Here is a 21,714-nt window from a genome sequence, read left to right on the forward strand (position 1 = left end):
GGAGAATACATGTGCGGACCACGTCGTGGACCGATGTAGGACCACGTTGGATGATTTTCATAGTCCGAATGGTTGCAGGAGGTTTGAGGGTAGGCGTTGAAGATGCCCTGACACTTTAGTTTGCCGTTGTTAGGTGCAACTGTTTGCATGTTTACTGGCCAGCTTTGCACGCGAGAGCCGACCTCGAGATACAGCTAACAGTTCCTTTTGGACACTCGATCGTTGAATCAGGTGGGTTCCTGGGGTATGCATCAGGCAAGAATCTAACCACGGATTCAGCTCCCCAAGGAAACCTGAATAGATGCCTTGCATGCTAGCATGGTCCAAGATCAGCGCGAACATGATTACTCAAAAATATTGTGAAGTGAGAAGATAAGGTTGCAAGTTGTGTGTCCTTGCGATGCTAGCTTAGTATGGTCATATATCATATGATTATGGAAGAACAGATGGACTCGAATGAAAAGATACGGGGAAAAACGGCTAAGCTGTCTCCTTCATGCCCAAATTTGCCTTCATATGTAGCTGCGTGTTGGACAAGACACGCCACAAAACCTCGTTCCACACTCAATGCAACTTGCATGTGTTCGTCCAGTTGTTTACTTCAACTCTATCGATTGAACTCTTTGTAGCCAACAGTGTTGATAGTTGCAAGGCGTGAGCAACATCAATCATCTTCTAAATGCACCGCATCAAGACCAACCCATTCATAATACAGCTCGCGACTCTCATGGTTGCAGTAATGGACTGGCCACTTGTGCTCTAAGTTTTATCAACATTTTCCTGGACCCAAACATCTATATATGATTCAGGCAGGTAGCTTCGGGGAGCTGAATCCATTGCTAGATTAGGGCAGCAACCCACAAAAAATCTCCCATGTCCGTCCGCGAACAGGGAGGACCAGTCCGCGGACACGGATAAGGGAGGACCCCATCCAATGCTAGCCGCATACATTTTCACTATAACTCAAACCAACTGGGCGAAATTCGATCAAACCGGACGAATTTTGATATAAACACGACAGATTTCATTGAAAGTAGGAAATTTGTACATAAAACCGGAGGATATTTCGTTCGGTGAACTAAAAACCCAAAACTAAAACTCTAAACTATCCTATACTTCACGGTGACCACGTGGGTCATGCCGGGCTGGCCGGCGGCTCCTCCTTCGTCATTGTTGCTCGACCCAGCGTCGGAGTCGTCATCGTCGGGCTTGGGGTGGAGAAAGGTGTAGACGTCGTAGCAGGGCTTTCCTGCGGCCACCTGACGCTCGCGGATGATCCTCTCCGCCTCCTCCTGCGCTGCGGAGGGAGATGGGCGGGGAGGGGAGGAGGAGGAGGATGCAATGTGGACGTCGTTGGAGCGTGGGTTAAATAGCCGCTGACAGACCATGCGAAGGGCCAGTCAGCCGTCAATGGGGCGTAGCGGCCGGAGTTGGTTTCTCGGGAACCTGCGTCCGCACTGAAGCGGCGGCTACCGAGAGGTCTCGTAGGTCTGTGCCGCCCTCCCTCCCTCCAGTCATATCGTAGCATCAATGCCAGCCTTCGCGTGCTCTGGACCGACATGAATGCGGCGCGGTAAGTGGCGCGTGCATCGGAAGGAAAGCGTAGGAGGGGCGGGTGACGGGTTTTTGGTGGGTCAGGGCGGTCAGAAGCGGGCTTGGAGCGGTCCGGACCCCAGCAAACCTCCTCCACTTTTGTCTCTGATTTGCAGAAGAAATCGCGTTCGTACCATCCAGCGGACTAACACAGATTGGCGTTGGATGATTTTTACGTTCTGGACGGTTGCAAGAGGTTTTCGGATCCGCCTACCAACAGTCGTACTGTGTCCTGGTGAATTGATGACCAATTAAGGGGCCACTTGATATAGCTTAGTCGTAGTACAAGACAAAATTTAATGACATGGTCAATCTTATTTCTGTCTGCAAATTGCTCCGAAAAGAAAAGCAACTTTTGAAGCGGCTCATTTCTAGCAAATTGACCCTTCATCGTCTTGGCCCATGACCACAGTGGATGTTTCCTGGTGAACCGAACGTACGCATGAACATATGCAAAGACATGTATTCTGCATGCAAAGACATGTATTCTGCTACAAGTACAACAACCAAGGACTCCTACAACCTCATATGTCCTTTTGCCTGCTTTCCTTTCTGTAAAAATCGAAATGCATTTACATAGAGCCGCTCAGAATTATCCGTTGGAACTGACAGAGAACAGCCGATAAGCTCGAGCTCCGGCGGTGCGCCTCCGCGCGCGGCAAGTCACACGTGACACGTCCACCAGTCCGTACATACATCGCTCCGTTCTACGCTGACGGACGTGGACGTGTTGCCCAATCAATCTCGGGTGCGCTTTTTACCCGTCGTGGTCGTCGTGGAAGGAACGCACGCACCCATTTTCTTCGTTCTGATTTACTCGTCGTGGTTTTAGTTTAAATTAGTAGCTAGCTACGTACGTGGTGCACCGGCGCACACACGCTGGCTCGACCGAAAGTGTACGCGCAGGCAGGCGAGCGAGACGTCGGCCATTGTTCAATGAACCTGCCGCATGCACTTTTCAGACAGGCTTTGACGTGTGCGACTGCGCGTTTCTCGTTTCTACTGATGACCGCTGACCAATCAATGGAAATGCGGGTGCATGCATGCAGGCCGGGTACAGATTTCGGTGCCTGCTGCGTACAAGACAGCTCGGTGGATTACCGATCGCAACACTCTCTTGGTGGTGGCTTTTTCAACAGAAGCTGCTAATTGATCACCAAGGAGTATGTGTGTGGTTGTCGAGCTATACTTGGAACCGTGCGTGGCCATGCACGACTAGGAAACTTCTATCTATAAACCTATCGCGTGCAAGAAGAAAATTCTTGGCGTGTGCGGAACGCGGTGGATGTGCGTTTCTGAACTATCTCCAAGCTGCGGAAACCAAGAGAATACCAGTGGTCAGTATTGGTGGACCTTGTCAAGGTGCTGCCGTGCTAGGGATGTTAGTCCGAGGAGTACTCTGAGTACGTAATAAAGCTTTTTTTTACCACAGTGCAAAAATCGTCAGTGAAAAGGAAGGAGAAGGAATGACGACGTGTTTCGACAAGTGAAAGGTCATCGGAGGCGGCATGCATGCATCTCGGCGCGCGGCCGGCCGGCAGCCAACTGCCAAGGCCGGTACGTGCACCATCCCTCCACGCAAGCAGCACGTAGGCAGTGACGTGACCACCGCGAAACCCAGGCCAGGTTTAATTCCGGCGTGGCGAAAGCAACGCGCCGCGCGCCGGACGTGGACTGCAACAGCAACACAACCCGGCCTTACATGCACCTGTACCTGTAGGTACGCGCCGCTCCATGGCATCCCATGACGCCACTTGCGTTCGTGCTCGCGCGCGTGGGATCGGCACGCGCGATACGGACGGGTCGAGCGAACGGGGATAGGGGTCCTCGTCGCGCTGTTCGGGACGGGCCGGCCGGGTGTGCTGCATTTGGCAGCAGATGGAGGACGTGAGGTCCACGATGAAAGTGAAGGGGCCGGTACTCTCCTCGTCTCACCGGCGCGGCCGAAAAGTGTTTCTCGTGATGTTTTCGTTCGCGATCGTCTGCGAAGACAGCGCCGCCACCGTGTCGGTTTGCAATGTATGTGTGTTGTGAGCGGCGGCTTGAACGCGTGCGGCCTCGTAGGTGTCTGCTGCTCAGCGACGAAGTTGGGGTCCGTCCATAGCTGCCACGGCTTCCTCGCTCTTGCGTGTCGTAGATCTGGCCCTTCGTCAGCCGTTGCTGCTCGAGGAGGAAGAGGTTGTTCCGCTGCTCCTTCAGCGTCTGCCGGAACGCTGACATCGGCGCCGATGTCGGGCGGGCTCCTCATCCGCCATGACGGCGTTGAAGTGCGCCTGCGCCTGCTTCTAGGTCAAGGTGGCATTGAACGGTGCAAGGTTCCGGCGCAGAGTATTCGCTTGCTAGGCGGCCGTACGGCCACATCCATGTGCTCCTCCTGAACTGCACGCTCTGCCGCTGCGGCTGCCAATATGACCTGCGACTACCGCCACATGCAGTACAATCTCGCCAAGATCACCAACTCGACTCTGGCCACCAAGCGGCGCTTAAGATCAACTAGCCAGCCTTTTCCGATTGCTTCTTCCAAACATGACGCCGTCCTTTTTGAATCTTCAACTCGAGCAACCTTGATCCATCGACGTGACAACTTCGTTGTCATGTCTCCAATCACACACGTTGCGTCTCGCTAGATACCGTTGAAGCTTCCACGTGTTCTCCTGCAGATCAACTCCACCACGGCCTCGAACAACCTAGCGCTAATACCACTTGTTAGAATATACCGAGGCACGTAGTCGATCATCCAAGGACCAAGCAATCAAACGAGGCACGACACCGAGATTTGTTAACGAGGTTCACCGAACTCGGCAACATCCCCGGGGCAATGACTATGGACGCTCGTACCCATGACACCGTCACAATACTGCAGAACGGCCACCCGGGCGCCAGCACACGCCGCCGGCTCACCCTGCGTGTCTGTGCTATTATGTTGGCCTAGGTTACATCGTGTGTCTACCCTTCATTATATAAGAGGTCTATTATACAAGTGTCCTATTAGGACACGACTTCATATCCTGTCGAAAGACAATACAACTCAGAGTGCAACTGTAACCTACATTGTACACTATATTCAACACAATTTCAACAACTTTGATGAAATCCATCGTGTTTGCATGAATTTTGTCGGTTCAGTTTAAACAGTGGTTGAAATGTATGCGAACGGTATAGGATGCCCGCCCCACGCATCCGTGTGCGCGATCGGATGCCGTAGAGCAAATTTTGAAGGAAATATGCCCTAGAGGCAATAATAAAGTTATTATTTATTTCCTTATATCATGATAAATGTTTATTATTCATGCTAGAATTGTATTAGCCGGAAACATAATACTTGTGTGAATACATAGACAAACAAAGTGTCACTAGTATGCCTCTACTTGACTAGCTCGTTGATCAAAGATGGTTATGTTTCCTAGCCATTGACATGAGTTTTCATTTGATTAACGGGATCACATCATTAAGAGAATGATGTGATTGACTTGACCCATTCCGTTAGCTTAGCACTCGATCGTTTAGTATGTTGCTATTGCTTTCTTCATGACTTATACATGTTCCTATGACTATGAGATTATGCAACTCCCGTTTATCGGAGGAACACTTTGTGTGCTACCAAACGTCACAACGTAACTGGGTGATTATAAAGGTGCTCCACAGGTGTCTCCGAAGGTACTTGTTGAGTTGGCGTATTTCGAGATTAGGATTTGTCACTCCGATTGTCGGAGAGGTATCTCTGGGCCCTCTCGGTAATACACATCACTTAAGCCTTGCAAGCATTGCAACTAATGAGTTTGTTGCGAGATGATGTATTACAGAACGAGTAAAGAGAGTTGCCGGTAACGAGATTGAACTAGGTATTGAGATACCGACGATCGAATCTCGGGCAAGTAACATACCGATGACAAAGGGAACAACGTATGTTGTTATGCGGTCTGACCGATAAAGATCTTCGTAGAATATGTGGGAGCCAATATGAGCATCCAGGTTCCGCTATTGGTTATTGACCGGAAACATGTCTCGGTCATGTCTACATAGTTCTCGAACCCGTAGGGTCCGCACGCTTACGTTTCGATGACAGTTATATTATGAGTTTATATGTTTTGATGTACCGAAGGTTGTTCGGAGTCCCGGATGTGATCACAGACATGACGAGGGGTCTCGAAATGGTCGAGACATGAAGATTGATATATTGGAAGCCTATGTTTGGATATCGGAAGTGTTCCGGGTGAAATCGGGATTTTACCGGAGTACCGGGAGGTTACCGGAACCCCCCAGCAACATAATGGGCCTTAGTGGGCCTAGGTGGAAGAGAGGAGAGGCGGCTAGGGCTGGGCCGCGCGCCCCTCCCCCTAGTCCGAATAGGACAAGGAGAAGGGGGCGGCGCCCCCCTTCCTTCTTCTCCCTCTCCTCTTTCCCCCCTCCCAAGTCCAAATCCAACTAGGAAAAGGGGGGGAGTCCTACTCCCGGTGGGAGTAGGACTCCTCCTGGCGCGCCCCAAGGCTGGCCACACCTCCCCCCTTTGATCCTTTATATACGGGGGCAGGGGGGCAACCCATAGACAAAACAATTGATCATTGATCTCTTAGCCGTGTGCGGTGCCCCCTCCACCATATTACACCTCGATAATATCGTAGCGGTGCTTAGGCGAAGCCCTGCGTCGGTAGAACATCATCATCGTCACCACGCCGTCGTGCTGACGAAACTCTCCCTCAACACTCGGCTGGATCGGAGTTCGAGGGACATCATCGAGCTGAACATGTGCTGAACTCGGAGGTGCCGTGCGTTCGGTACTTGATCGGTCGGATCGTGAAGACGTACGACTACATCAACCGCGTTGTGTTAACGCTTCCGCTTTCGGTCTACGAGGGTACGTGGACAATACTCTCCCCTCTCGTTGCTATGCATCACAATAATCTTGCGTGTGCGTAGGAAATTTTTTGAAATTACTACGTTCCCCAACAGTGGCATCCGAGCCTGGTTTTATGCGTAGATGTCATATGCACGAGTAGGAGAGAAGTGAGTTGTGGGCGATATAAGTCATACTGCTTACCAACATGTCATACTTTGGTTCGGCGGTATTGTTGGATGAAGCGGCCCGGACCGACATTACGCGTACGCTTACGCGAGACTGGTTCTTCCGACGTGCTTTGCACAGAGGTGACTGGCGGGTGTCAGTTTCTCCAACTTTAGTTGAACCGAGTGTGGCTACGCCCGGTCCTTGCGAAGGTTAAAACAGCACCAACTTGACAAACTATCGTTGTGGTTTTGATGCGTAGGTAAGAACGGTTCTTGCTAAGCCCGTAGCAGCCACGTAAAACTTGCAACAACAAAGTAGAGGACGTCTAACTTGTTTTTGCAGGGCATGTTGTGATGTGATATGGTCAAGACATGATGCTATATTTTATTGTATGAGATAATCATGTTTTTGTAACCGAGTTATCGGCAACTGGCAGGAGCCATATGGTTGTCGCTTTATTGTATGCAATGCAATCGCCATGTAATTGTTTTACTTTATCACTAAGCGGTAGCGATAGTCGTAGAAGCAATAGTTGGCGAGATGACAACGATGCTACGATGGAGATCAAGGTGTCGCGCCGGTGACGATGGGGATCATGACGGTGCTTCGAAGATGGAGATCACAAGCACAAGATGATGATGGCCATATCATATCACTTATATTGATTGCATGTGATGTTTATCTTTTTATGCATCTTATCTTGCTTTGATTGACGGTAGCATTATAAGATGATCCCTCACTAAATTATCAAAGTATAAGTGTTCTCCCTGAGTATGCACCGTTGCGAAAGTTCTTCGTGCTGAGACACCACGTGATGATCGGGTGTGATAGGCTCTACATTCAAATACAACGGGTGCAAAACAGTTGCACACGCGGAATACTCAGGTTAAACTTTACGAGCCTAGCATATAACAGATATGGCCTCGGAACACGGAGACCGAAAGGTCGAGCGTGAATCATATAGTAGATATGATCAACATAGTGATGTTCACCGTTGAAACTACTCCATCTCACGTGATGATCGGACATGGTTTAGTTGATATGGATCACGTGATCACTTGGAGGATTAGAGGGATGTCTATCTAAGTGAGAGTTCTTAAGTAATATGATTAATTGAACTTGAATTTATCATGAACTTAGTACCTGATAGTATCTTGCTTGTCTATGTTGATTGTAGATAGATGGCCCGTGCTGTTGTTCCATTGAATTTTAATGCGTTCCTTGAGAAAGCAAAGTTGAAAGATGATGGTAGCAATTACACGGACTGGGTCCGTAACTTGAGGATTATCCTCATTGCTGCATAGAAGAATTACGTCCTGGAAGCACTGCTGGGTGCCAGGCCTGCTGCAGGAGCAACACCAGATGTTATGAACGTCTGGCAGAGCAAAGCTGATGACTACTCGATAGTTCAGTGTGCCATGCTTTACGGCTTAGAACCGGGTCTTCAACGACGTTTTGAACGTCATGGAGCATATGAGATGTTCCAGGAGTTGAAGTTAATATTTCAAGCAAATGCCCGGATTGAGAGATATGAAGTCTCCAATAAGTTCTACAGCTGCAAGATGGAAGAGAATAGTTCTGTCAGTGAGCATATACTCAAAATGTCTGGGTATAACAATCACTTGATTCAACTGGGAGTTAATCTTCCAGATGATAGCGTCATTGACAGAATTCTTCAATCACTGCCACCAAGCTACAAGAGCTTCGTGATGAACTATAACATGCAAGGGATGGATAAGACGATTCCCGAGCTCTTCGCAATGCTAAAGGCTGCGGAGGTAGAAATCAAAAAGGAGCATCAAGTGTTGATGGTCAATAAGACCACTAGTTTCAAGAAAAAGGGCAAAGGGAAGAAGAAGGGGAACTTCAAGAAGAACAGCAAGCAAGTTGCTGTTCAGGAGAAGAAACCCAAGTCTGGACCTAATCCTGAGACTGAGTGCTTCTACTACAAGCAGACGGTCACTGGAAGCGGAACTGCCCCAAGTATTTGGCGGATAAGAAGGATGGCAAGGTGAACAAAGGTATATGTGATATACATGTTATTGATGTGTACCTTACTAATGCTCGCAGTAGCACCTGGGTATTTGATACTGGTTCTGTTGCTAATATTTGCAACTCGAAACAGGGGCTACGGATTAAGCGAAGATTGGCTAAGGACGAGGTGACGATGCGCGTGGAAAATGGTTCCAAAGTCGATGTGATCGCGGTCGGCACGCTACCTCTACATCTACCTTCGGGATTAGTTTTAGACCTAAATAATTGTTATTTGTTGCCAGCGTTAAGCATGAACATTATATCTGGATCTTTTTTGATGCGAGACGGTTATTCATTTAAATAAGAGAATAATGGTTGTTCTATTTATATGAGTAATATCTTTTATGGTCATGCACCCTTGAAGAGTGGTCTATTTTTGTTGAATATCGATAGTAGTGATACACATATTCATAATGTCGAAGCCAAAAGATGCAGAGTTGATAATGATAGTGCAACTTATTTGTGGCACTGTCGTTTAGGTCATATCGGTGTAAAGCGCATGAAGAAACTCCATACTGATGGACTTTTGGAATCACTTGATTATAAATCACTTGGTACTTGCGAACCGTGCCTTATGGGCAAGATGAATAAAACGCCGTTCTCCGGAACTATGGAGAGAGCAACAGATTTGTTGGAAATCATACATACAGATGTATGTGGTCAGATGAATATTGAAGCTCGTGGCGGTTATCGTTATTTTCTCACCTTCACAGATGATTTGAGCAGATATGGGTATATCTACTTAATGAAACATAAGTCTGAAACATTTGAAAAGTTTAAAGAATTTCAGCGTGAAGTTGAAAATCATCGTAACAAGAAAATAAAATTTCTACGATCTGATCGTGGAGGAGAATATTTGAGTTACGAGTTTGGTCTATATTTAAAACAATGCAGAATAGTTTCGCAACTCACGCCACCCGGAACACCACAACGTAATGGTGTGTCCGAACGTCGTAATTGTACTTTACTAGATATGGTGCGATCTATGATGTCTCTTACTGATTTACCGCTATCGTTTTGGGGTTATGCTTTAGAGACGGCTGCATTCACATTAAATAGGGCACCATCAAAATCCGTTGAGACGACGCCTTATGAACTGTGGTTTGGCAAGAAACCAAAGTTGTCGTTTCTTAAAGTTTGGGGCTGCGATACTTATGTGAAAAAACTTCAACCTGATAAGCTCGAACCCAAATCGGAGAAATGTGTCTGCATAGGATACCCAAAGGAGACTGTTGGGTACACTTTCTATCACAGATCCGAAGGCAAGACTTTTGTTGCTAAATTCGGATTTTTTCTGGAGAAGGAGTTTCTCTCGAAAGAAGTGAGTGGGAGGAAAGTAGAACTTGATGAGGTAACTGTACCTACTCTCTTATTGGAAAGTAGTTCATCACAGAAACCGGTTTCTGCGACACCTACACCAATTAGTGAGGAAGTTAATGATGATGATCATGAAACTTCAGATCAAGTTATTACTGAACCTCGTAGGTCAACCAGAGTAAGATCCGCACCAGAGTGGTACGGTAATCCTGTTCTGGAGGTTATGTTACTAGACCATGACGAACCTACGAACTATGAAGAAGCGATGGTGAGCCCAGATTCCGCAAAATGGCTTGAGGCCATGAAATCCGAGATGGGATCCATGTATGAGAACAAATTATGGACTTTGGTTGACTTGCCCGATGATCGGCAAGCCATTGAAAATAAATGGATCTTCAAGAAGAAGACTGACGCTGACGGTAATGTTACTGTCTATAAAGCTCGACTTGTTGCGAAAGGTTTTCGACAAGTTCAAGGGATAGACTACGATGAGACCTTCTCACCCGTAGCGATGCTTAAGTCTGTCTGAATCATGTTAGCAATTGCCGCATTTTATGATTATGAAATTTGGCAAATGGATGTCAAAACCGCATTCCTGAATGGATTTCTGGAAGAAGAGTTGTATATGATGCAACCGGAAGGTTTTATCGATCCAAAGGGAGCTAACAAAGTGTGCAAGCTCCAGCGATCCATTTATGGACTGGTGCAAGCCTCTCGGAGTTGGAATAAACCCATTGATAGTGTGATCAAAGCATTTGGTTTTGTACAGACTTTTGGAGAAACCTGTATTTACAAGAAAGTGAGTGGGAGCTCTGTAGCATTTCTGATATTATATGTGGATGACATATTGCTGATTGGAAATGATATAGAATTTCTGGATAGCATCAAGGGATACTTGAATAAGAGTTTTTCAATGAAAGACCTCGGTGAAGCTGCGTATATATTGGGCATCAAGATCTATAGAGATAGATCAAGACGCTTAATTGGACTTTCACAAAGCACATACCTTGACAAAGTTTTGAAGAAGTTCAAAATGGATCAAGCAAAGAAATGGTTCTTGCCTGTGTTACAAGGTGTAAAGTTGAGTAAGACTCAATGCCCGACCACTGCAGAAGATAGAGAGAAGATGAAAGATGTTCCCTATGCTTCAGCCATAGGCTCTATCATGTATGCAACGTTGTGTACCAGACCTGATGTATGCCTTGCTATAAGTCTAGCAGGAAGGTACCAAAGTAATCCAGGAGTGGATCACTGGACAGTGGTCAAGAACATCCTGAAATACCTGAAAAGGACTAAGGATATGTTTCTCGTTTATGGAGGTGACAAAGAGCTCATCGTAAATGGTTACGTCGATGCAAGCTTTGACACTGATCCGGACGATTCTAAATTGCAAACCGGATACGTGTTTACATTGAACGGTGGAGCTGTCAGTTGGTGCAGTTCTAAATAAAGCGTCGTGGCGGGATCTACGTGTGAAGCGGAGTACATAGCTGCTTCGGAAGCAGCAAATGAAGGAGTCTGGATGAAGGAGTTCATATCCGATCTAGGTGTCATACCTAGTGCATCGGGTCCAATGAAAATCTTTTGTGACAATACTGGTGCAATTGCCTTAGCAAAGGAATCCAGATTTCACAAGAGAATCAAGCACATCAAAAGACGCTTCAATTCCATCCAGGATTTAGTCCAGGTGGGAGACATAGAAATTTTCAAGATACATATGGATCTGAATGTTGCAGACCCGTTGATTAAGCCTCTTCCACGAGCAAAACATGATCAGCACCAAGGCTCCATGGGTGTAAGAATCATTACTGTGTAATTTAGATTATTGACTCTAGTGCAAGTGGGAGACTGAAGGAAATATGCCCTAGAGGCAATAATAAAGTTATTATTTATTTCCTTATATCATGATAAATGTTTATTATTCATGCTAGAATTGTATTAACCGTTAACATAATACTTGTGTGAATACATAGACAAACAAAGTGTCACTAGTATGCCTCTACTTGACTAGCTCGTTGATCAAAGATGGTTATGTTTCCTATCCATTGACATGAGTTGTCATTTGATTAACGGGATCACATCATTAAGAGAATGATGTGATTGACTTGACCCATTCCGTTAGCTTAGCACTCGATCGTTTAGTATGTTGCTATTGCTTTCTTCATGACTTACACATGTTCCTATGACTATGAGATTATGCAACTCCCGTTTACCGGAGGAACACTTTGTGTGCTACCAAACGTCACAACATAACTGAGTGATTATAAAGGTGCTCTACAGGTGTCTCCGAAGGTACTTGTTGAGTTGGCGTATTTCGAGATTAGGATTTGTCATTCCGATTGTCGGAGAGGTATCTCTGGGCCCTCTCAGTAATACACATCACTTAAGCCTTGCAAGCATTGCAACTAATGAGTTTGTTGCAAGATGATGTATTACAGAACGAGTAAAGAGACTTGCCGGTAACGAGATTGAACTAGGTATTGAGATACCGACGATCGAATCTCGGGCAAGTAACATACCGATGACAAAGGGAACAACGTATGTTGTTATGCGGTCTGACCGATAAAGATCTTCGTAGAATATGTGGGAGCCAATATGAGCATCCAGGTTCCGCTATTGGTTATTGACCAGAAACATGTCTCGGTCATGTCTACATAGTTCTCGAACCCTTAGGGTCCGCACGCTTAACGTTTCGATGACAGTTATATTATGAGTTTATATGTTTTGATGTACTGAATGTTGTTCGGAGTCCCGGATGTGATCACGGACATGACGAGGAGTCTCGAAATGGTCGAGACATGAAGATTGATATATTGAAAGCCTATGTTTGGATATCGGAAGTGTTCCGGGTGAAATCGGGATTTTACCGGAGTACCGGGAGGTTACCGGAACCTCCCGGCAACATAATGGGCCTTAGTGGGCCTAGGTGGAAGAGAGGAGAGGCGGCTAGGGCTGGGCCACGCCCCCCTAGTCCGAATAGGACAAGGAGAAGGGGGCGGCGCCCCCCTTCCTTCTTCTCCCTCTCCTCTTTCCCCCCTCCCAAGTCCTAATCCAACTAGGAAAAGGGGGGGAGTAGGACTCCTCCTGGCGCGCCCCAAGGCTGGCCGCACCTCCCCCCTTTGATCCTTTATATACGGGGGCAGGGGGGCACCCCATAGACAAAACAATTGATCATTGATCTCTTAGCCGTGTGCGGTGCCCCCCTCCACCATATTACACCTCGATAATATCGTAGCGGTGCTTAGGCGAAGCCCTGCGTCGGTAGAACATCATCATCGTCACCACGCCGTTGTGCTGACGAAACTCTCCCTCAACACTCGGCTGGATCGGAGTTCGAGGGACGTCATCGAGCTGAACGTGTGCTGAACTCGGAGGTGCCGTGCGTTCGGTATTTGATCGGTCGGATCGTGAAGACGTACGACTACATCAACCGCGTTGTGTTAACGATTCCGCTTTCGGTCTACAAGGGTACGTGGACAACACTCTCCCCTCTCGTTGCTATGCATCACCATGATCTTGCGTCTGCGTCGGAATTTTTTTGAAATTACTACGTTCCCCAACAAATTTGCGGGTCAACGTTGAAGATGCCTTAAGTTGATGAATTCATGAAGATGTAACACAGAGAGGCCACCCGACCTGCCCCACACTATGTCGCGCTCCGAGTCGCAGTGCTCGGGCGTGTCATTCTCTACTTAACAAACCAGTAAGGCCTTGTTTGGACTACCGAATCTGTCTCAAATACCCTTGTAAAAGTTACAGGTCTTTGCTCGTTGTTTTGTTTCCGGCTGGAAATCTTTTCATGGCCGATGGACGTGTAGCACAAATACATCCGTATTAGAATACATCGCATCCAAGCGCGGCCTAAATGCATTTCTACCTTGGTTGTTGTACTTGTAAGAGAATACATGTCCTGATGAATATGTCCATGTGTGCATTCAGTTCACCAGGGAACAACCACCGTGGACATGGTCCAAGAGGATGAAGCGTCAATTTGCTAGAGATAATGCCGCTTCGAGTTGCCTTTCTAATCAACTTGCAGATACCAACAAGATTGGCAATGCCATTAAAATTGTCTAGTAGAGGACTAAACTACATCAAAGTGGCCTTTTTAATGTTGGTCATCAGTTCATCATGCATGACAACAACACATACGACCGTAGGTACCGCTAATCTAGTACTGGATTCGGCTCCCTGGCGCTACCTAAATCATAAAATTCTTGGTCAAGGAAGGTGATGAGAGAAAATAAAGCCCAAGTGAACAATGGCGTGTGCTCCACAACTACAACCATGATAATGAGTTGTGAACTGTGTTTTGAATGGAGTGGTTATGGTGTGTGGTGCCTTTAGAGGATGATTCATTGATGTCGTTCACGTGTGCAACCATCAGCTGCGTGGGCTACAAAGAGTTCGATCGACAGACTTGATGTAAACAATGGGAGGAACATAAGTTGCACCGAGTTTGGAATGTGCTTTAATTGTGTGTCATGTCCAAGACAACTACATATGAAGGAAAAGTTGTGCATGAAGGAGACAAATTAGCCGTTTTTTTCATATATCTTCGCCCTAGCTGGGTATATGCATGCATGGTCCAAGGATGAGGGGAGAGAAATCGACAAGTTGGAACTTGTGTGTCCTTGCAATGCTATCTTATAACCCCTCCATCTTGAATTAGTTATCTTAGATTTGTCTAATCTAGATAGACAATTAATTTGGGACGGAGGTAATACTATGGCGGCACATCATCTGATCTTTTTTCAGATAATGGAGGAGAACATACGACCAAGTTGTCTGGTTTTCCTTGGTCATGACTGTATTGTACTAGTACTCACTAGCCATTCCATTCGGTGATGAGCTCCCAACTGCAGAGCAGGGTCCGTAGATTGAGAGGTTCTTGGTCCAAGGATGTTCAGTTCAACAACAACAAAAAATGCAAAAGTACAAAGTTATCCAGGGCTTTCATTCATCGGTTGTTGCTAGCCTGGCTAGGAGGTGCATGCATCTCCGAAAATTCAAATGGTGGATCAACGTATACGCACAACGAGGAGGAGATTACTGAATGCCAAATCCGTCTTCCGACGACCCAATCAAGCTCGGCGCGGGCGGAAGAGTAAGCAAAGTTGTCTCGTACGTCGCCGGCACCGATAGCGAACTAGACCGGCCATTTCCATTTCCATGAGCTGAAAGAAAGATAAAAAGTCAGGTGGAAAGGGGGGCGCGCGCTGAATGGACACAACGGCTGCTTCATGCTTGCACCCAAAAGCGAAGCAGATTCTCTGAACGTACGCCGCCCGGCCCGGGCAAGAGAATGGAGATCTAGACGTCGTCGCACACGTACATTGCGTCGACATGGGCTCATGGACTAGGTCGGGCAATGGCTTTTCCTCATCCGTCGTCATGTGTATCCATGCATGGATTCAGCTCATCGGGACAGCCCCGGACAGAGGTCGTGTGTATTGCTAGCGCTAGCAACTTGACAAAGAGGATGGTACTCCCTCCGAGCTTGTCCTTCTCTTTGCTTTGAATGGACAAGCATTCTTCTTACGACTATTTAGCCAGCACAAAATTACAGTAAACGTATATATATTTCATGCGGAATACTTCAAGGTTAGGGTTATGCTTTCTTAATAAAAAAATAGGCAAGCAAGCAGAAGAACGGATGAAGAGTCGCCCTCGGCTGTTGTACTTGCAGTATTACCAAAAATACATGGTGGGTAGGTTCAGTTCACCAGGACATAATGATCTCAAGCCTAGAAATTCGCCGGAAATAAGCCGCTTCAAGTTGCCTTTATGAGCAACTTGCAGACAGGAATAGGATTGATGATGCCTTTAATTGTCTTGTATAGGACTAAGCTACATCAACTGGCCCCTTAACTGGTCATCAACTCATCATGACACAGTACGACGACCGTAAGGTATACCGCTAATCTAGCGCTGGATTCAGCTCCCCGAAAGATGATGAGAAAACAGATTAAAGACCAGTGGACAGTGGGGTGTACTCCACTACAAGGCCCGAGAGTTGCGGCTTGCGACCTGTGTGTCTTTGAATGGAGTGGTTATGGACTTTATGGTAGTACGCAAGGTGTGGTGGTGCATTTAGAGGGTGATTAATTAATTGATGTCGTTCACGACTTGCAGGTATATATCAGCAGCGTGGGCTACAAAGAGTTGGATCGACCGAGTTGACGTAAACAGTTGGAGGAACACTTGCAAGTTGCATTTAGTACGGAAATTGGAGCACACAGCTGCATGCATACATGAAGGCCCAACTGCGTATGAATGGGGCAACTTAATCAGCTGATTTTCCCATGCATGCTTCCGTGATCAAAAGCTTCCTCGCAAGATATGCACAACGCCTATGTTGCCAATTCAAACCATTTTTTACCGAATCCGTTTTTTTTTAAATGAGGGATGTACCCCGGCCTGTGCATCGGAACAATGCATGCAGTCATATTATTAATTATTCACAAAGACCATACAAGGTGATACATCAATAAGCCTGAAGCCACCATCTTGGCAACCCCGTTGCTACTCCTATCCCCTTAATGAAGGTGTGCCGAATGTCCGGGCCTAATACCAAACAGACATCGCATCAAAGTCTAACATCTAAAGCCGGGTGTCCTATCCAAGCCACTACCTGAATTGGGTCCCACACCGGTCTGGCACACTCCCAGTGACCACCGCACGCTGCAAGGGCCGCCACCTCCATCTTTCCTCGGTCCATCCTCAGAGCAGAACTGATGTATCAACCTTGCCAAGCCTCTCTGCCATCAACGCCGCCGAGAACCGCCACCATCAATGTGGAAGATGAAACACCGCTCCACCAAAGACGCCGTCCTCCTGTCCCTCGAGCCCGTATGCACCTCCAAGAATGACGTCCCCAAAGGGGAAACGACACCAGAGAGCCGCCATCATCTGATCTACTGATTTAAGGTTTCCCCCGGAGGTAGCAGAGAGTGGCCTTGAACTTCTCCACGTCGATGCCTTCAGGAAGGAAACGACGCAGACAGCGTCGCCATCGCCGGCCTTGGCAATAGCCAATAGCAGGTTTTCACCCAGATCTGATCGAAGCCCTCCATCTCTCGTGACGGGCCGCCGCCATCCCTGCCGGGATCTCATCGAAGACTCCAAGGAGTGGATCGGCGCCGCGGCATCATCGTCGTTGTGGCCACCGTCGCCGGCCAAGGGTTTCCCCCGATCCAAAGAGCCCCACCATCCAATCACCGCCCACCACCCTGATCCGGCGAGCAAGGTCACACCGAAGTCCAGATCGAGCGGGATAAGCTGAAGGAGATGAAGCTGGCGCAGGTCGATCCAGATCTGGCGGCCGGCCGACGAAAATCACGGCTGCCATGAGCTCCCACCACCGGGTCCTCGCCGCCAACGCAAACCGAGGAAGACCGGTCACACACCCGCAGCCACCCTCCGTCAGGGAAGGCGCCGCCCACCTTGACCGGGGCCGCCACCCCGGCACACCAAGCTCTCCGCGCGAGGCAGCAGCAGCCAGCCCTGCCACGACCTTCCTCGACGCCGCGCGGGCTTGCCGCGGCTATCTCGGTGGCGGCGAGATCTGGAGGGAGGGGGAAGGGGGCCGGCGGCGCTCTAGGGTTGGGGCCGCTCTGGGACTTTTTGGGGCCTTTTTACCGACGTCGTAAATTACGCCATGCATTACCAGCTTCTGCTTTCAAACGCTCAACACAGAAGAAGCCAAGTTGTCTCGCACGTACATCGCCGGCAACGACCGGTCAATCGATGGCGACCTGTTTGTACTTGGACCAAGAAAAGGTCCAGCGAAATGGACACACCCCTGCCCTGTAGAACTCCACTGGAGCAAGAAGAAGAGAAACACACACGGCAGAAACCGCCGAAAAGCGAGCAGAGCAGGTTCATCGCACGTACGCCTTGGTGCAGTGCATGCATGAATGGATAGCAACTCGCAGTCGCAGCACCACGAAAACAGCTGTTTTCTGAGCTGAGTTCAGGGCATCTTAGAGGTTACGTGCATGCATCATGACGCTACTTCTTTCCTCCATCGTCCTATCCTACAACACAACAGCTCATGGATTCATCTATGCACTACTAGTGTAGTAGATTAGTAATTCAGATGTATCGACCCATGGATTCAGCTCACCAGGAGATGAAGAATCTAAAGATCAGTGCAACGCGAGATTACATTTGGCACTTTGTTTATTTTGCCTTTGTTAGCTGCAACTGCCTGCAGGTTTTCTGGCCGGCCAGCTTGCACGCCAGAGCCAGCCGACCTCGAGATACAGCTAATATTTCCTTGTGTTGGGGACACTCGATCGATGGATGAATCAAGTGGGTTCCTGGGCCATGCATCAGGAATCTAACCACGAACAGCTCCCTGAAAAGGGGCCCAATTTTGTGAAGAGAGAAAATGGGATAGAGCTGCAAGTTGGGTGCCCTTGCGATGCTATAGCTTGCTTTCTATGGTGGCATATCATATGATTTGTTTTAGATAATGGAAGGGAACCTATCTCTCTGCATATCGTACGTATATGATTGCTCATCATGTGGTATTCCATCTGTCCGAAAAAACTTGTCCCTCAAATGGATGTATCTAGCACCAAATTAGTACCAGATACATCCATTTGAGAAACAAGCTTGGGACAAGCTTTTCCGGACGGAAGGAGTAGTACTGTCCAAAATTCCACTAGAGATATTTTTGACATGAAAAGCCATATTTCTGAGACAGAGGGGCTTGGCATTCAAGAAAATTATACACCCGGCATTGTGCTAGTACTCCCTCAGTCCGGAAATGCTTGTCATCGAAATGGATAAAAGAAGATGTATCTAGAACTAAAATACATCTAGATACATCTCATTTATTCATTTTGATGACAAGTATTTTTGGACGGAGGAAGTATCATGTACAACAGCCAGCTCCCTCGTCGTACTAAAATAGTAGAGTACCAGTGGAGTAGTAAAATGTGCAAGACCGATCCATCTGGCCTGGGTTCAGTTCACCCGGACAACCCAAATAAAAGGCTATGTACAGACCAAGATGAAACTTCCAGCACTATGCCAGTACACCTTTTCCCTTTTTAAACAGATTTTACTGTAACTTGCCTCTTATTTTTCCTAGCAAGTTGCGAGAGCTGAGCTCGAGAAACAGCTCATCACAATTCATTGTTTACGACCAAGACCAAGTTGCCTCTTCTTCATTTGTTGTGATCGTACTCTCACCACCGATTCCATTTGACGTGAGCTCCCGGATACAAAGGAGAGGTCTTGGTCAAAAGCTGCTCGGTTTCAGAAAAAAAAAGGAGTTGAAAGTTGTTCAGGTTTCGCAGTGGTTGGTAGCTAATCGGTGCATGCATTTGGTAGATTGATGATGCATGTTCGCCGCTTCACTGTCTTTCTTCCTTTTGGAGATCAGATGATCTACATGTACACATTGCTACATTTGGCCCCTAGAGCTGGACGTGTTTGCCTTTCAAAAACAATCAAGGAGTTAGACCGGAAGTTACTACTCCCTCCGTTCGAAAATACTTGTCATCAAAATGGATAAAAAGAGATATATCTAAAACTAAAATACGTCTAAATACATTATCTTTTATCCATTTTGATGATAAATATTTTCGGACGGAGGTCTTCGGCTGATTTTTTTTTCTGGACGAAACATAGTACACAATGCTTCGCCCACGGTAATAACGACGCCTGATCAATCAGGGGCAATTCGTCAAACCAGTCATCAGTAGTGCCGTTAAGTTAAGTTATTCAGGAGATGCCCATCAAGAAGTAAAGTTATTCAGGAGATGTGCGCAAATGCAATGGATCTTCCATGTCAAACGACAACGCATCGACAAACTAAAACCAGCTGATTTCCTGTCCATTTATCGGCAGCGTGGTATGCCCGGCCGGCTAGCATCGTCTGGTCGTTTGAGTTTGCGGTCCAAAGATGCGGCGTGTCTATAGATTATGTTTTACGTAGACCTCATCGAAATGAAGAAAACAGCTCCAAGCAGCGGCTTCGAAATCGTCGAGGAAGATGGCTCATATGGCGTACTACTCTTTTTTTTTTTGCTTGTTTGTTTCAGATGCGTGTTTGTTTATGTAGAACGGCAAGCGGTGCAGATGCATGCATGCACCTCAGCTCCATGGCCGGCTTAGCTCTCTCTCAGTCTGAAGAGACGCAGGAGGGGCCGGGCCGGTTTCGATCCCTGTCACGGAAAAGGGAAACGTACTAACTGTGCATAGTCTTTGGAGAACCAAAATTGTGAGTGACTAGTACTTCCTCCGTTCGGAAATACTCGTCATTGAAATTGATGTATCTAGATGTATTTTAGTTTTAGATACATCCATTTTGGTGACAAGTAATTTCGAACGGAGGGAGTACAGCTTAACTGGACGTGAACGACACGCGCAAGATTTGTACTATCACCACTGAACGCGATTCAGTGTTCCGGACGACAGCTACGTAACGCATGCCACCTCGCCGTGATGTATACACCTCATTTTTCAGCGAAATGGCATGGCATATCTCAACTCCTAATGGATGAGTTGGTTGAATAGTCCCATCACTTTCGTCTGGTTTTTTTTCATCTCAGCTCCCACCACCCGCCACCTCGCACTGGTTTATTTTAGTCTCACCTCTCACCACTCCTCCTTCCATTTTTATCTCCGGTTATTAAACCCGCCAACTGATTTTTTTTCCTATCCCACCGATCTTCTCTCATTGTTTCCATTCTGTTCCGGATCTCCTTCCCCCAATCCTTTCCGGATCTTCTTCTGCAATGATGCCGAGGATTTGATCTTGGCTGGCATGGACCAATTGGTGTACTCTTGGACGGCGATGTCACCTGGTGGCAACCGGGTGTACTCCTGGATGGGGGTGTTGTCCGGTGGCAGCGGGGTGCGGCAACGTACAAGAAAAGGAAAAGTGGGAGGGTGGAATATACCGAAATGGGAGTATCCAAAATAGATTCGGTACTAGGAGGCCGGTTACGTGGGGCAGGACAGGACGACGAACGGAATGAGAACCTTGAAGATTATAATTGGTCGAAGAGCAGCCAATGCTATCTGTTATTTGCTTGCAACAACAAGATGTGTTATAGCTCTTGTCATGCATCATTCTGTATTCATCTTAGTGTCAATTTGACTTGCTTTCTAAATAAATTATAATATAGGCAAAAACTTGTTTGTTTTCATCTCACCTCCCATCACTGTGGTTGATCCCTTATGCAACCATGAAAAATACAATAATTCTGAGGACCTTGTATGGATAATATATTTGAATCTCAATTGCACATGTGAAAAAGGATGTGTGAATTGTACCTAACCTCTGGTAGGATTTGCGGGAGATTGTCAGTGAGCCACTAGCTGAAGTTCTTTTGTAATGATGGCGAGGATTTGGAAAATCTCGGCTGGCGTGGACCGGCTGGTGTACTCCTGGATGGCGATGTCGCCTGGTGGCAACAAGGTGTACTCCTGGACGGGGGTGTCGTCCAGTGGCAGTGGGGTGCGCAACGTACACTAAAAAGAAAAGTGAGAGAGTGGAAAATACCGAAATGGGAGTATCCAAAGAAGATGAGGTACCAGGAGGCAGGTTACATAGGGAGGTGGGGCGGGAGGACGAATGGAATGGGAACCTTGACGTTTATAATTGGCCAAAGAGCAACCAATGCTAACAGTTATTTGCTTGCAAGAACAAGTTGTGTTATAGAACTGTTTCCATGGTGCCCATGTCAAGTGTAGCAGTGGATTAAAAAGTTTACCCTCTGAATCTTTTGTTGTTGTTTTATGGA

General features: G+C 47.2%; 1 protein-coding gene across 1 annotated transcript in view; it reads left to right on the forward strand.

The window, feature by feature from the left end:
- Positions 1 to 3,821: 3,821 nt before the first annotated feature.
- LOC141027298 (uncharacterized) overlaps positions 3,822 to 21,714 on the forward strand; it is a 36,460-nt gene continuing 18,567 nt past the window's right edge. Inside the window, exon 1 of the mRNA XM_073504290.1 lies at positions 3,822 to 3,921. Within this exon, the coding sequence (XP_073360391.1) occupies positions 3,822 to 3,921 (100 nt within the window). The remainder of the gene's footprint in view (positions 3,922 to 21,714) is intronic.

The sequence above is a fragment of the Aegilops tauschii genome, chromosome 7 (assembly GCF_002575655.3).
Source record: "Aegilops tauschii subsp. strangulata cultivar AL8/78 chromosome 7, Aet v6.0, whole genome shotgun sequence".
In the NCBI taxonomy this organism is placed as follows: Eukaryota; Viridiplantae; Streptophyta; class Magnoliopsida; order Poales; family Poaceae; genus Aegilops; species Aegilops tauschii.